General features: G+C 41.7%; 2 protein-coding genes across 3 annotated transcripts; one reads left to right on the top strand and one right to left on the bottom strand.

The window, feature by feature from the left end:
- Nucleotides 1-2,529: 2,529 nt before the first annotated feature.
- On the bottom strand, nt 2,530-5,181 carry zic1 (zic family member 1 (odd-paired homolog, Drosophila)). Its single transcript, XM_054623138.1, has 3 exons — nt 4,221-5,181; nt 3,589-3,752; nt 2,530-3,159 (listed from the first exon to the last, which is right to left on the bottom strand). Exons 1-3 carry the CDS (start codon nt 5,179-5,181, stop codon nt 2,962-2,964), a joined length of 1,323 nt encoding a protein of 440 aa, XP_054479113.1. The 3' UTR covers nt 2,530-2,961.
- A 4,188-nt stretch (nt 5,182-9,369) lies between these two features.
- zic4 (zic family member 4) lies at nt 9,370-13,151 on the top strand. Of its 2 annotated transcripts, XM_054623174.1 has the most exons (3): nt 9,370-9,796; nt 9,905-10,534; nt 12,712-13,151. In XM_054623174.1, exons 1-3 carry the CDS (start codon nt 9,370-9,372, stop codon nt 13,149-13,151), a joined length of 1,497 nt encoding a protein of 498 aa, XP_054479149.1. The 2 variants fall into 2 exon arrangements, with proteins under 2 accessions (XP_054479149.1, XP_054479148.1); XM_054623173.1 differs by having other exon boundaries at nt 9,370-10,534.
- Nucleotides 13,152-16,044: the final 2,893 nt, after the last annotated feature.

The following is a 16,044-nucleotide window of genomic DNA, read 5'->3' as shown; positions in this document are numbered from 1 at the left end:
GGTCTGATATGTGATGCGTTGTCTACCTTGGTAACACAAACGTCAGGCTCGGTTTACTGGCCACAAGTGCTGGTGATAAATATTCATGATAGTGGCGCCTGCGCTTTCCCCATATCTGAGTGTTTGTCATTTCCAGACTTGAGCGTAAATACATTTAAAGTGGATGTTTTTCCTGCGGCCCTATTTGATCATGGAGTCACCATGAGCTCTCCATGGCAGCCTGATAGCTCGCACGCTGCAGCAGCCTGTCGTCGACTCTTCTCTTTACGAGCTTTTTTTTATTTCTGATACTGTGTGTGGGTTCAGTGTACAGTAACAGAAGAGTGGAGTGGAAATTAAACAGCACAGTTTGTATTGGAACGTGGCACGTTAAAGGAGTAGCGATTTGGACTAAACATGTTAAAGTTTCTCTGTTCAGCAAAATATGAGCAGGGAAATAAAAAAAAAAAAGAAAAAGAGGATGAACTATGAACTGAAGTCCATAATGAGGCAAATAAACAGCAATCCAAACAAAACTCAAATTCTCAAAGATAACAATTTTTCCCATCATTATCAGTCTGGAATCTAAAACAGATTTTTTTTACATTAAAGGGTTTTCTAAAGGTCAGCTGATGCATAAACTGGTTTAAGGTGGTTTCACTTTCCATATCTAACTTGCCAATCTGGCTTTATATTTAAATATGGCGGATGTTTGAAATATCCTGCCAGCCTAGAAAACCACATGTGATATTTTAACACATCGACTCTAAACGGCTGTATTTATATTTCCAGTTACATGTGAACATTTTTCTATAAAAGCTGTAAAGTGACTTTTCTCAGACGAATTCACTCGGCGTGGAGTGCGTCTTTTTTTTTTTTTTTTCCTATATAGCAGTGCATCAGTGAAGCATCAGCACTGGAACCTAAATAGATAGTGTTAAATAGAGTCGAAAAAGTCATTTTATTACCATCCTTCATTTATCTCCAAATGTAATAGCCCGTGAAAAGAAAATATGAATACATTTCAATACATTTCAGCAAATCATCTAAGATGGTGGATGTATTTTTTTTTTATTTTATTTTGCTGGTATAAACGAGAAAGCTTGCGCGCGCACATGCACACACACACACACACACACACACACACACACACACACACACACACACACACACACACACACACACACACACACACACACACCTCTGCTGTGGATTCTTTTTTTTTTTTTTTTTTTTTTACGATTAAAATTGCTATTTGGTTCTTTTCGGCTGTGCAGGCTATATGCAGCAGTCCTGACAAAGCTGCAGACTGACAGATCGTGGCTGCATGCACACCGGCAGTGTTAACCATGATCACTGGCGGCTGCTGATGTGATCTCTGCCTAATGGGGCGGTCAAGCAAGCTGCAGCCAGGAACAATGAGGGGGCCACATTGACTCCTCAGCACCCCCAAAAAAGTCTATGAAATCCGACAAAACGCGAGGAAAATAAAAATAAATTAGATTTGAAAATTAGATTCCCGAACAATTAAGTAACGCAAACTATCTCGTTTTACACTGAGAGGAACAACCGCCGTGATTAATCGATTTAATTTGCACATTACTGCAGGGCAAAGTGTTGGATGTTAATTTTGGATAAACAGAAGATGCAGAAAGGGGGGGGGGGGGGGGGGTGAATTTGCTTATCATTGACTGTCAGGGGAAGTTGTGACGTTTTAAAACACGACCTTTAGCTTTAAATGAAATGTTTCCTTTGACACACATTCACACACACACACACACACACACACACACACACACACACACACACACACACACACACACACACACACACACACACGTGCAAAAGCATGCACACACAATAAAGAATTAGAATTATTTATGCAATATGCGATAATTCTTTCATCAACTCGTGCTAAATGCATTATTATGGTGAAATAAGTCTGTAGCTAATTAGTATATTTTATGCAGCTTACATAAAAAAGGAAACCCATTAGTTTCACACAGCACCCATGTTGAGCTCAACCTCACCAATGAAACCAATAACCTCCAACGCATTGCATTATTGTTTGTTTTAATCCTTTAATATAGTACGAAATGTATCCAAACATTTTTTTGTAAACTAAATTTTACATACGAGCGCATTTCTCCATAAATACCGATCAATTCTAACATGTTACCGGTCCTTTACATGCGGATAAATATGGAAAATTGAGCTACTTACATGTAATAATACTTCCTTTCAGACAAAGCAATTGACAGAGATTTTATATTTATCACGTACATAAACAGATTGACACGGAATTTCAGGCTTCCACTACACGATTTATCGACATGACATTAAATAACAACAATGATACTGTGCTACTCAAACTGGACCTTGGACGAAAATGTTGCACTGAATAGGCTACAAAAGCACATTAATACTAAGAGTCGGTTAGGTCGACGTGTAGACTGTAGTAATACTGAATAATTCACATTTGGTTCACAACTATAACATTCTTTTCAATGAAGTCTATTCATCGCAATATTCTTAAAACCATCTCATTTATCCATATATCTAGGGACCACATTTTCACAAATTCCCTTAAACTGTGATAGAACTATTTACAAAATAAAATATTACATTTTTTTTCCCAACTTGGTGAAATCCGTATGTACAAAAATTCAGGCCTCTACCCGGAGATAGCATGCTTTTTGAGATCTCTTTTTGCGCAGTCTCTCAGTAAAAATAAAGACTCAAAAGAAATATTGAGGGGAAAAAAAGTTAAACTGGGTGGCTGTCCTTGCCTCCTTTTCGTCCATGCATTCTCTCTCATTGACATTACGACAGCCTTTAATTGATCGTTCGGGCCCCCCGTGTTTTCTCAGTCCATGTTTCACTGGCTGACTTTATAAAGTCTTTGATTCCAAAGCAGTTGAATTTTTTTTTTAAATTCTGCAGTCTTTTTTTTCTCTTTTCCTTTTTTTTTTTCAAAAATATTTACACGTACCATTCATTGAAATTTGACGACAGCGTGCTGTGGCTGGTTGTGTGGTGTACTGCTGAGGCTGCTGGTGATATGGAGCTGCTGCTCTGGTTCTCTGTGGACGGCGATACTATAGTGGGAGGTGTGGAGGACTCGTACCCTGAACTGGCCGCTGGAGATGGCTGCGGTGCTGGATTGGTGGACTCATGGACCTTCAACAATAAGAAAAACGTTATAAAAAAGCATCCTGCATTGGCTGTTTGATCCTTGCTTTGCATTTTTGGTGAAAATACATGACATAAGAGATGAAACAAATAAAAAGACTAAATTCAACTGATTTGAGCATGTTCAAAAAAACATAGCCTAAACATTATTATTCTAATTTAACATCTTAATCTATTTTGTTTAAAAAAAATAAAATAAAGAAACGATCAAGGCAAATTAAATTATGTTTCTCTATTTATTTAAAAAAATAAAAATAAATGAACCTCCTCTAATAACATAACATAATATAAATATTTGTATTCTCATTTCCAATCGGCAAAAAAAAACATCTTTAAGATGTGAAATAATATTTCACAATGTTGTTTAAACAATACAGAAAATAAAATGAACAAATAAAAAGCCATCGGTGTTTTTACCTTCATGTGTTTTCGGAGGGAGCTGGGGTGTGTGTATGACTTGTCGCACATTTTGCAGAGATAGGGCTTGTCAGAAGTGTGGACGTGCATGTGTTTCTTGCGGTCACTGCTGTTTGCAAATCGCCTGTCGCAGCCTTCAAACTCACACTTAAAAGGCTTCTCACCTAAATCAAGAAAGAATAAATACAATGTTTAACACCGAATATCAAAAGTACACATCATACATTATTGTACATAAATAATTTATCTGTGGAAACAGGCTAATATGCTTGCATACTTTTCTGACTGACAGACTACTCTACTTTACACACTGCGAATATATTTGACTTAAACCACTTAGGCGCATATTTTAATTAATTCCATTACATTTAAATATGAATTACAAGTAGAACGTTTAACAGAAAATAGCAAGACTTAAAAAAAACAAAAAATATTTGAAATATTTTCTGTTGACAACTGCACTGAATGCCAGTAAAGAGACTCCAGCTGCCAAATAAAACAACCCAGATAGCATGCATATCTCGTATTGGATATTGTCAACATTGATTTGGCAGTATAAAAAAAAAAAAAAAAAAAAAAAAAAAAAAAAAAAAAAAAAAAAAAGGAAAGCGGGCAGTCTGAGCGGATCTTACCGGTGTGAGTCCTTTTGTGAATTTTTAGATTTTCCGATCGCGCAAATACTTTGCCACAGCCGGGGAACGGACACGGAAAGGGCTTTTCTCCGGTGTGTACTCTGATATGATTTACAAGTTTGTATTTGGCTTTGAATGGCTTTCCTTCTCTGGCGCATTCCTCCCAGAAGCAGATGTGGTTGGTCTGCTCCGGCCCCCCCACATGCTCCACCGTCAGATGGGTCACCAGCTCGTGCATCGTGCTAAAAGTTTTGTTGCACGACTTTTTAGGATTCGTCAGCTGCTCCGGCTCGATCCACTTGCAGATGAGCTCTTGTTTGATCGGCTGCCTCATGTATCGAAAGAAGGCCCCTGCTCCGTGGTGCGCGGCCATATTCATGTTCATGGGGCCATAGCCGTGCAGCTGGGTCGACGCGTAGTGGTCGGACCGTGGGCTCGTGACGTGGCCGTACTGGTCGGCCCGTCCGTACATGTCCCCCGAGAAGCCCAGCCGCATCTGGCTGTTGACCACGTTGGAAGACGCATGGCTCGCCGCTTGCTCGTGGAGCCCCGGGAAGAGCAGGTGCCCCGCTGCATCTGAGTGTCCATGTGGCCCTGCGAAACTTCCGGAGGCGAACAAACTGTGCTGAGCCCCGGCGGCGTCCCCGAAACCCCGATTTCTGAAGAGAAAGTCCCTGGTGGAGTTGAAAGCCGCCGTGGAGTAAGAGCCAACGTGGGTCGGGTGGTGGTGGTGTCCCAGGGCAGCTGCGGCGTAGCCCGGCGCCTGGGAGGAAAACGCCGTTTGCCCGGAGCCGATGTCGTGGGAGCTGTGGTTTATTTTGAAGGCGCCCATCCCATCCGCGAACGGATTTATCCCCAACGCCACTTCTCTCTCTGTGACTTCGCCTGTTGAGTGATGCCGTGAGGAGCCGAAAGTAGTGACTCCTATGGTGGGATACTGCGGTCCTGCGTCCAAGAGCATCTTCAGTCTAGACTCGCCGAGACGACTGAGAGCAGAAATCAAAAAATCACGCACAGATATTCTTCCTCCCCCTCTCTCTCTCTCTATCTCTTGGACCTCACTCGTCTGAGCAAACTCTGAAATCCAACCGATTTTCTGTTTACTTTCTAGGACGCGAGGAATTCCCCTATAGCGCGCATCCGATGCACACGCAAAATCATGTATACATGCAATATTGTCTTTTGCGGTTTATCTTCCTGTGGCGCGACTTTCACCTCCTCAGTCAGGCGGTGAGCTCTAGACTGATAGTCGCAATCATTCCTGCAGATAAATGAATTGAAAAGACAACACAGTCCAGCCCTGATGAATGGGAGAGGAGGGGGGTAGTCATGTGGCCCCGGAGCTGCGCGCTCATTGGCGGAGCCCCTTTCCCCCCAATAACATCCACTCACCAAATAACAATCCACGGTGCAGGGCCCACACTTCTATTGGCCTCTTTGCATCATCAATCCCAGATATTGTGAGATTGCTGACTGAGGATTTGGTTAAAAGGCTGAATAACAGCAAAACAAAAGTAGAGAAAAAAAAAAAAAAAATACAAGGCAACAACTGGCCTCGTAGAAAGTCAAAGCACGTTTTGCATCCACATACAGCTTTTTATTATAAACTGCAGTTTATAAATCAAATGGTTCTTGATGTCTTTGTTAACATGGGGGCATTAGATCGGCAACCACAACCCTTTAGTCTGTCTGTCTGTGTCTCTCTCTCTCTGTGTGTGTGTGTGTGTGTGTGTGTGTGTGTGTGTGTGTGTGTGTGTGTGTGTGTGTGTGTGTGTGTGTGTGTGTGTGTGTTATCTACATGTCTAGTGAATGACACAGGCTTGCAATGTCAGAAGAATAAATAACAAAAATTCAATAAATGACATTTTTTTTTTGGCAAACGAACCTTATGCTATTCAAAGGTGGACCCTGGTGACGTGTTTCAGGTACAGGTATGGAGACACGAGTTTTTACGTCTCTCCTCGGGAAGCCCCATGGGAAAGCTTACAGTCTGATATGAAGTCTGCCCACTTTCATCGCTCTCTTTAAAGGTCTGCTATTATCAACTTATCCCTTTCCCTTCGCAGTGACTCCATATAACGTGCATGTTGTGTGCCTCTTGTGCGCACTCTGTGTAGTTCTGTCTCCCATTGAACACACAACATTTTCGGCGTCCACTGGAGCCTCTCACCAGTGGAACATCTGTGCTTTAGATTTCCACCTCATGCTCACCAGCACGTTATAAAGGCTACCTTGGATATATAGGCCAGTATTTTTTTTTACTTGGAGATCCACCAGTACGCCTAATGTGTCTATCACGGTTTGTTTTTTGTTTTTTTTTTGCAGGCCAGTGGTGCATAGCCTGAGTGTAAAACGTTGTGGGTTGTCGAAGTTATCAAGTGGGATTTGCGGCGCTCTCTGCAGGAACCTCCGGCCGCTAGAGTTCAAAGCCACATGCACAGACCAGTGCCATGAGGACCATTAAAATATCTGCTTGGCTACTAGGCTACGTTTCTTCCAAGGTTTTGTCCAAGTCAGTCTTGGGAGACCAAAGGAAGAGGGGACGTTATGTTGTTCTCATCTTAACATACACCTTCAACTTGATACCGCCTTTTTAGGTATAGCACCACTACTCTGCTATGCAAAATATGGAGGGATCTTTCAACAGGTGGAAACGGTAAGAATGGCATATCATTCAAAAGAAAAAAAAGGGGGGGGAAGTCAATAGTGGAGGTCATGTAGTCAGACCTGCAACAATAGAGGCTACATTGGAAATTGTGTGCCAAGAAAAGAATTGTTGGAATTTTACATACCTTTGAAAGTGGATTTAAACTTCCAGTGCAACGGATGTGCCTCAAAAGGATTACGAGCAATTGTTTGGCTACATAACTTAGCCATGTGCGTAAAAGATGCACCCCTAATCAACACGCCATTACCCGGTTAGTGTCATGGTTCTAACATGCTTGAGGCAATACTGTCGAATTTTAAACTAGTTACTTGGAGCTATTTATGATTTACAGTGAAAACAACTAAGCCAAGTAAGCATAATCAGCTTTTTTAGAGGACCTCTCTACAGTGTGCATCTTTTTTTTTGTTTGGGATCTTGTACAACTCCCCTGCTTCTTGTCTCCAAGAGTGAGTGCGTGCACAAGTTGGACCAGAAATAGCACTTCAAAGTTTTGCATTACGCTGGTGCTGTGGTGTCTCTGAAGGAAGCTGTGAGCCTCATGAGTCCCACGCGTAAAGGCCATTTAATAAACAGCTTCTCGATCCGTCATGTCTCAAAAATATTGACTCAGTTCCTAACGTGCTGGACATAAGGCTGTCAGCACAGATTTCGACGAGTCAATTCAGACGAAGTAAGAGGAATCTAACATTAAAATTATTTTTTTTCTCATAGAAAAATATTGCCAAGTGAGTGAGTGTATTATTATTGAGCATATTCAATCAATTACTTTTTTTTTTTTTTTTTTTTTTTTTCATCTGAAAACGACACATTCTGTCTTCCAAAAAAAAGTTAATATATTATGTTGACTTTAGCACAACAATAAATAAAAAGTGCCTGTGACAATGCATTTTAACAAATGACTTATGATCAGTTAACTAACACATTAACACATTTCATATTCACATCCAAGTGATCAGTGCTCTATGTGACCCTCTTTAAGGTCGCTTCACGCAGTAATTTATTTCCGTCTGCAACTACAAAGATTAAGCGTTCAGTCCACCCCCCCCCCCCCCCCCCCCCCGTATTTGGGTTGCAGTACACAAGATATAACTCACTTTAAATAATAAAGTCATGACTTTTAATTACAACAAATATTAATATGGCAAAAACAAGATATATGTTTAAAATTCCCTAGTTGTGATACGTTTTTGTCCACTGTGTTGAAGGCTTTTAATCCGTGCACAGTAACATCCAAGTGACTGCTCGTTGTATTTTAAACATATAGTCCTGCTTTGGACGGCTGATGGTTTTTAAAAAACATGGCAAAAAAAAAAAAAGAGAAAAAAAAAAAGAATAAACAGAAAATATATACGGCATGTTTATGATACATAACTAATATCTTTCTTTTAAACATTCAAGCAAAAATCAGAAAATGATAACTAAATATTATACTTCTTAAGATATTATTGTAGTAACCGATACTTACAGTACACACACCGTTTATTTTGATCTTAAGTCTGCAACGGCACCACCTCCTGTGACCCTCATCTGCTGCCGTCCTGGGTCTAAAGCAAAATTACCCCGGATCATAACAACAGGTCCCGTCCATTACAATTTTTCCCCTCGGGACAATGGCCGCTGTTCGCCCCTATTCACACTTACTATTTACACGGATCCCACCAAGCAGAGCACGGAGTCATCGTCGCAGTAAGCGCTGAAGGGCGAACGACTGGATATTTAAATATGGGTATTTATCAGAGCGCATATTAATGCTACTATATACTCCGGACTATTTTAAACTCCCACGCGGAGTTTAGCTTCGGTTAAGTTAACAGCTGACGCCTTTTTTACGTGCGTAAAGTTAGTGCGTAATTTGTGCGTAAAGTTATCCTTCACACGTTTTCAGGGCAAAAAATGAAGATATCACTGCATTATTTATGATCCTTACAACCTTTATACTGGCAATATGCATCCCTCTTGCGAGGCAGTCTGTTGTTGTAATTGCAGAATCAAAGTGGGGGAAATTGCTGTTTCATAGCCGCGCAGCCTTTTTGTTCGCTGCCACAAAAGAAAGACGACTGTATATCTGGATCAACTTTTTAGGACTTTTATTGTACAATAACCTTTGCATAACAACTATTTTTTTTTTTTCTCAAGCGTTGCCTGAGGCACCGCGCATGCGCCCTGGCTGCTTGCTGTCACTAAGACATTTTTCTTCACGTTGGAAAACTGTCACTGGTGACGTCAATCACGGAGCTCTGACCAATTAGAGCGCAGGGTGATTGTTTGGCTCCACGGGCTGCAGCGCCTACCATGAATCTCTATTCAGTATCAAAGCGTCCTGCTGCTGCCTCTCAACCGAATGGGATTCCATGTAGTCTGCAGATAGACTTAACTTTAAAAAAGTCTTTTTTTCTTTATTTTTCATTGCGATTAAAATATATTTGTCATCATCATTATTATTTTTTGCCTGCTGTCAAGTTATTCTAAAATTAGGAAGTAATGAGCCTGGATGCCTTGGGAAGCCCCGTGATGGACCCTACGTTTTCCAAACGGAACACGGCGCTGAGATTAGTTGACTTGGCAGGGGCTCACCACCATCACCATCATCACCACCATACCCCTCAGAGCGTGACAGGCTTCCCGGGGTTCAGCAGCCATCCACACTCAATGGCTCACTCGCACCCTGGGGAGATTACTGCGGAACCCCGCCTGGGGCCGAGTCCATTCGGGCCAGAACACATGGGGCACTCCGCGGCCCTCAAAATCAGCCCAGCCCATCATTATCCCCACCACCATCACCACCACCACAATCATCATATGGCAGGCCACAGTGAAGTGGTCTCCAGTCAAACGGGAGCTTTTGGCCCGGTTCAGGCGACGTCGGTCCCCTATTCTATGTCTCACACGGCCCAGGCTTTATCCGCAGGTAGGGACTTCCTCATCCGGAGAGATCTGACAGCTCAAGCCATGCCAGTACTGACTGACCAGACTGCTGGTTCAGCCTCTCACCACGGAATGTTTGTCTCAACAACAGGTAGCTATCCCGGACACTATGGCCATCACCCCGACGCTGGGAACCATACCCTCTTCTCCGGACTCCATCACGACCAGTCTTCTAGCGGATCACCGGGTGGCCAAGCGTTGAATGGACAAATAAGGTTAGGACTACCTGGAGAAATGTACGTAAGGTCTGATCACTTGAGTCAAGTGGCAAGCTCCAGGGCTGATCCGTTCTCCGGCTCGCCGCTGCACGGCTACGGTGGTCTGAATCTGAACATGAATCTGAGCGCTCACCACCACCACCACCACCACGGAGCCGGTGCCTTTTTCCGCTACATGAGGCAGCCGATAAAGCAAGAGCTGATTTGCAAGTGGCTGGAGCCGGAGCTATCGCCGAGGAAACTTTGCTCCAAAACTTACAGCACCATGCACGAACTGGTAACGCATGTGACGGTGGAGCACGTCGGTGGACCGGAGCAGGCGAACCATATCTGTTTTTGGGAAGAGTGTCCGAGGGAAGGCAAACCATTTAAAGCCAAGTACAAACTTGTCAATCACATCCGAGTGCACACCGGGGAGAAACCGTTTCCGTGCCCGTTCCCCGGCTGTGGGAAAGTGTTTGCAAGATCCGAGAACCTTAAGATTCACAAAAGGACGCACACAGGTCAGTGGCTGTATATTAATACGAAGAAAATGTGGTGGAAATGTGCTATAATATGTAAAAAAAAAAAAAAAAAAAAAAAAAAAATCAAAGATATTATCCAGACACAAGTGAAGCTATTCTTTGCATGATTTCAGATGGTTTTATCACGAATTTTAGTATTATTTATTCAGGTTTTACGCATTTAAAATGCCCTCTGATGCACCGTGGCAATTCATCAATCTGTGCTGCTGATACATCAGCACGCGACAGCTACTGCCCACCTGTTTGTTGTGAGGTGCATCAGTGCTCGCGAGTTTTTTTTTGGTTTTTTTTTTTTTTTTTTTTTGCAAAGGTTGAGCTTTGGGGGTTATGGTACAGCTCACTCAGGCGTTTTGACGGTTCAACCTCTTGTTTACACCACAGCACAAAGACTGAGGCCCACGTCACGTCTTGTCCATGCATGCCACACATCTTCACATTGAGTGTGACTGATATGATGATGATGTTTTGTTTTTTTCAGCCACTTGTAGCTGTGTTTATTAGCAGTGTAATGCCTTTATTTCCACCAAAAAACTTTAATAATAATAATAATAATAGTTGGTTGGATTGCAATACACTTAAAGCTACAGAGAGGGGAGTATTTTTAATGATATATATATATGTAAAAGAGGATTTGAAAGCCTTATAATACCTTTAATTTCCAGAGTGATATGGCATGCATGTACTGTGAAATAGATAAGGCTGCTCTTGGAATGATCAGCTCTTGGTAGCCTTTAGCCAAAGCAACAAGTTGACAAGTGCAGACGACTGAAATAATTCACCAACAGGTTGGCAGAGCTGAACTCGTCTATCATGACTGACTTATACATTGCAGCTCCAAGCAGCAGCAGCTCTGATTTATCTTAGGCTTTGATTAAAACCACATAAAGATACCAATATGGCTGCTTGCCTCTGTGAAACAATGACTTGCTGTGGAGCCAGTGTGGGTGGGTGGGGGTGGGTGGGGGGGGGGGGGGAAGGCCTCAAAATGTCGAGTCAGACTTGTAAATGAATACAATGACTACATTCCTCTCTTTCGGTGGCTGCATGGCACACTCCCCCCCCCCCCTCTGCTCCGTTTCTGCACCCTATGTATTATTCATATAATTTGCTCACATTACCTAAGTACAAATCTGTTAAATTATTTCTGTGTGTTGACTCCCAAGGGGCCTGGTCTTTGGTATCATGTTTAAAACCTATCTGAAAGTGTGGTTATGACTGGGGCTGCCCCTGGGGTCTGTTCCTCGACGGTTTCTTGTACTACACTAATATCCTTGATTGGCTCTCTCAACCCAGCAGCTGAAGGTCAAATTGATATTCAACCCGCAAGTGTAATTAGACAGAGGCAATTACATATTCTCAAAAGCTTTAATCGGAGGAGAAAAATCAGCAGCGGATGATTTCCGTGTAATTTATTCAGACTGTTTTTTTTTTTTTTTTTTTTTTTTTTTGCCTTGTCATAATCAGGTAGAAATACTTATTATTAAAACGCAAAATTAGAACCAGTCCATAACCCCTTTGCAGGATTGAAACAGCAGACAGGCGGTGTTAGCACACAGTGGGTGTAGCCTGGTGGCTATACTTTCATTTATCATTATTTTTCAGTTGGTTTTAGGCCTGCTATGTCTGTGCTCATAGCTTGTCTGTTTTGACGTATGCCTTGATGCATGTAGACACCAGGTATAGACCCAGGACAGTGGGGGTTCAGCCCTCCTGTTTACACCAGACTCATGGCAGGTCTGTCCAAGTAGGCACACTTTCTTAAGTACTCATGGGAGGGGAAAAGGGGGTGTTTAGTGTAGAAACAAAATATAAAATTAAATCTGATAAATCTAGAAACAAATGATCAAAGTGGCTGTATGTGTCACAGTTTTGTTTTTAGACTTTTTTTTTTTTAAATGTTGGTTTTTTTTTTTGTTGTTGGGTCAGATATACTTGTTGCTTAGTTTATTTCAAGCCCATGCATGCCCATGACATAGTGTGTTAGTATTTAAACATTAGAGATCTGTCTCAAGTACTATCAAACTAGCAGATGGAAGATGGTCTCTTAAATAAATAACTACCAGGATGCCCTGATGGTGAACATAAATAACCACGTTTTTGTCTAAATCTGTCATTTATTGATTTATATTTAATGATGTCACCATCACTGTTTACAGGTGAGAAGCCCTTCAAATGTGAGTTTGACGGCTGCGACAGACGCTTCGCCAACAGCAGTGACCGTAAAAAGCACTCCCACGTCCACACCAGCGATAAGCCCTACAACTGCAAAGTGAGAGGCTGCGATAAGTCCTACACACACCCCAGCTCCCTGAGGAAACACATGAAGGTGCACTGCAAGTCCCCCCCGCCCAGCTCGGGCTACGAGTCATCCACCCCGTCCCTGGTCTCCCCCTCCTCAGACCTGGGCCGAGAGCCAGGAGGCTCCTCGGTGCTGTCGGAGCCGGCGGGAGCCTCCCAACCAGCGAATCTAAGTGAATGGTACGTGTGCCACAGTTCAGGTGCCAGCGGCGCCCAGACACCGCCCAGCGGGCCCTCCACACCCGACCCCACGGACGAGCCACCGTACAGAAACCCAGAACCGAGGGACGCGTTTTAATCCAAATTGGACTCAAAAGAGAAGTCAGAAATGACAGAACACGTTTTCAAAAGCCTAACTCTTAAAAAAAAATGGTTTGGCTTCGGTGCCTATACATGCCTGTGAAGGCCCACTGGTCCCGTTTTTTGATTGAGCCACCAAACAGACACTCAGAGCCAAGAGAGCCGTTTTTAACCACATTGTAAAAGGGGGGAAAAAGTGCAAACCTTAAAGACGTGCTAATTTCCAGGCAAAATAAAAAAGAATATATTTTCAAACCTCAGCTATTCAAAAACGGTTGGCTCGGTGCCTATATGCCCTGACGGCCCGCTGGTCCACTTGTGGAGAGAGTCGTGTAAATCCGGTAGACTATATGTGGTACGTTATTGTATAGGCTAGGCATGTTGGTGTACAATTATTTTGTAAATTCGAGTTTCGACTTCAATATGTTTTTATTTATTTTTTTCAATCTAAAATTGAGGGATTTTGTATTATCGAACCAAAGTGCATGTTTCAATTAGGACAACAATGTACATTTGTAAATTTTGTAAACTTTCGATGTGTTGATGTTGATAGTTTTGTAAGGATCTGTCCCCAAGCAGTTTATCTATGATTACTGCAGTTATTTGTACAAACGGTTTATGTTTACAGCATTGTTTTTGTTTTTTTTCCATTTGTGCAGAAGGTCAACGATTGAACTGTTTCATAAGCCTGCAGTATTTGATATACGACCGTGAAATTATAAATGTTTTATCAAAGTGGGCATTTCGTGATTTTGTATCATTGTCGTCAATATTTTTTTTTTCTCATTTTTAATATCTGAAATCGAGCGGCACTCAAATTACGTTACCGAATTGCCTTGTAATTTGTGAGTATTTTGAATAAATCTTGTATGACTAAAGTGAAAACTCTGCTGAGCCATTCGGGTTTATATGGAATTTACAGACGGTTATCAATTGAAAAAATTGAAAAAATTGAAAAAAAAAACATGAACATGTTCATAATTTAAAAATAATATCTCCATTAAAAAAAAGCGATTGCCTCCTTTGCACACAGCTTGTTCTGAAGCTGGAGTAAAAACACATCAACGTCTTCTCTCAGATTCAGATGAAAAACAGTTAAGGCTCAAAGCAATAAAATGGAATGAAAGGTCCTTTACATTTCATTTAAATACGATATTTTAGTAAGTTTCTTTCGATGAAAGGAGCGATTTAAAAAAAAACTTGTGTAAAGTCTTACTTTCTCAGCTGAGCTGGGGTTTGATGCAGACGTGGGCAGAGTTTGATGAAGGGCTACAATATTCTGATCCAGACTTCAAAGAGCATTTTGTACAAAGAGCCATTTTTTTTTCATGACGGTGAATCCTCATGGTGAATTAAGATTTCTATAGCAATAGCCAAGTCAAACTCAAATGATATGGGGCCAAGTCCGTGGACTGAAAAGCCCGCTCTAAAGAATGTAATATTTGCTTCCCATGGGGTAGGAAACGGTAATCTACGTCCTTTATATTGCAGACGAGGGCAGTATAAAGAAGAAAAATATATTCTTTTGCTCCAGGCCTACTTTACGACAATCAAAGGAGAAGCCGCTAAAAGGCAGTTGTCCCACACCATAATAGACTTGCATTGCAAGAGGGCCGAGCTGGTCAATGGATCAACGTAACCATAATCATATTTAGGCTCTATGCATGAAATATGTAAAACCATAAAAGCATGTCTGCCTATAATGCTAAATACACAGTTAACAATAGGCTGTTAAATTAATTATTTACTACTACTACTACTACTACTTGTAGATTAAAAAAAAAATAAAAAAAATGTGAATGTTTTATATGAGCTTGAGGAAAAGTGAGAACATGCAGCTACCCAGAAACCTGAAGAGCTCTGCTGTGCTGGGGAAACTTTTGGCCGAGGGGTACATTTTTTACTCCCGGCCTTGACTAACGCAGAAGTGGGTGGAAACAACACAGCTACAACTCTCTGATGCGTTTATAGAGTTTGGTTAAGTGCATGACAGTCTGCTCTGTGGAAGAGGCCCTGCTCAAAGAAAAGAATAAATACTAAACCAACCAAATAGAAGCAGATGATGATGCCTCTTTTGGCACCAGCTCTTGTGCGTAAAGAAAAAAAAAAAGAAGGAAGAGAAAAAAAAAAAAAAAAAGCAACAAGATAGTTGGATCTCAATTGAAAGAGGGAGTCTTTGAAGTGGGAGTTGATATCAGAGGGATTCTTCTAGGTCGTCTGAACGACGTTGATGACACGGAAAGCCCTTTGTCACCGATTTGTTGGGCTCCTCTCTATTGGGCTCCTCTCTATTGGGCAGTCTAAAGCTTTTAGTTCCAGTCGTCAAAATGGACAAGAACTAACTGAGTCGCGTAAAAACATTTTCCATTCAGCGCTGAAAGTGAAGGATAGGCAGCATTTAAAGAGTTGTTTCAAAAGAAGAAGAAAAAAAAAAGAAGCGAGGGAGTTAAAAAACATGAGGGTCCGTGTGTAATTTGTTTCAGCCAAAGTATTCCCTGAATTTGATCTTTACTGCAGGCACAGATCAAAGAAAAATGGCCTTGAATTCATTTGGAAGCCACAGAGAGAAATAAAAATCACGCAGCAGTGCTGCAGGGCTGAACACGTCTGCTCTGCAATAGTTTAGTGACCTTTAAGTCTAATAATTTATGACTTTTACCAAATATAAATACCCTGTTTTCAATTAGAAATAAGGCTGGTACAAGTAGAGGGTTTGGTTTTAAAGTGTGTAAGTAAAGAGTTCGTGAACTTGCACGGAACGACTGTTGGTTTTAATGTAAATTCCCGGCGTGCAGTCGCTGGATACCACAGTTTGAACTGTTAGAGAGGATCTTTAACAACTGATCCCGTTGGGTTCACTCATCGGGGCTTCCAACCTTCAGCTGAGCGAC

Source organism: Anoplopoma fimbria, chromosome 21 (assembly GCF_027596085.1).
Source record: "Anoplopoma fimbria isolate UVic2021 breed Golden Eagle Sablefish chromosome 21, Afim_UVic_2022, whole genome shotgun sequence".
Taxonomy (NCBI): Eukaryota; Metazoa; Chordata; class Actinopteri; order Perciformes; family Anoplopomatidae; genus Anoplopoma; species Anoplopoma fimbria.
The sequence above is the reverse complement of the archived record's forward strand: the minus strand, read 5'-3'. Positions and strand labels throughout refer to the sequence as shown.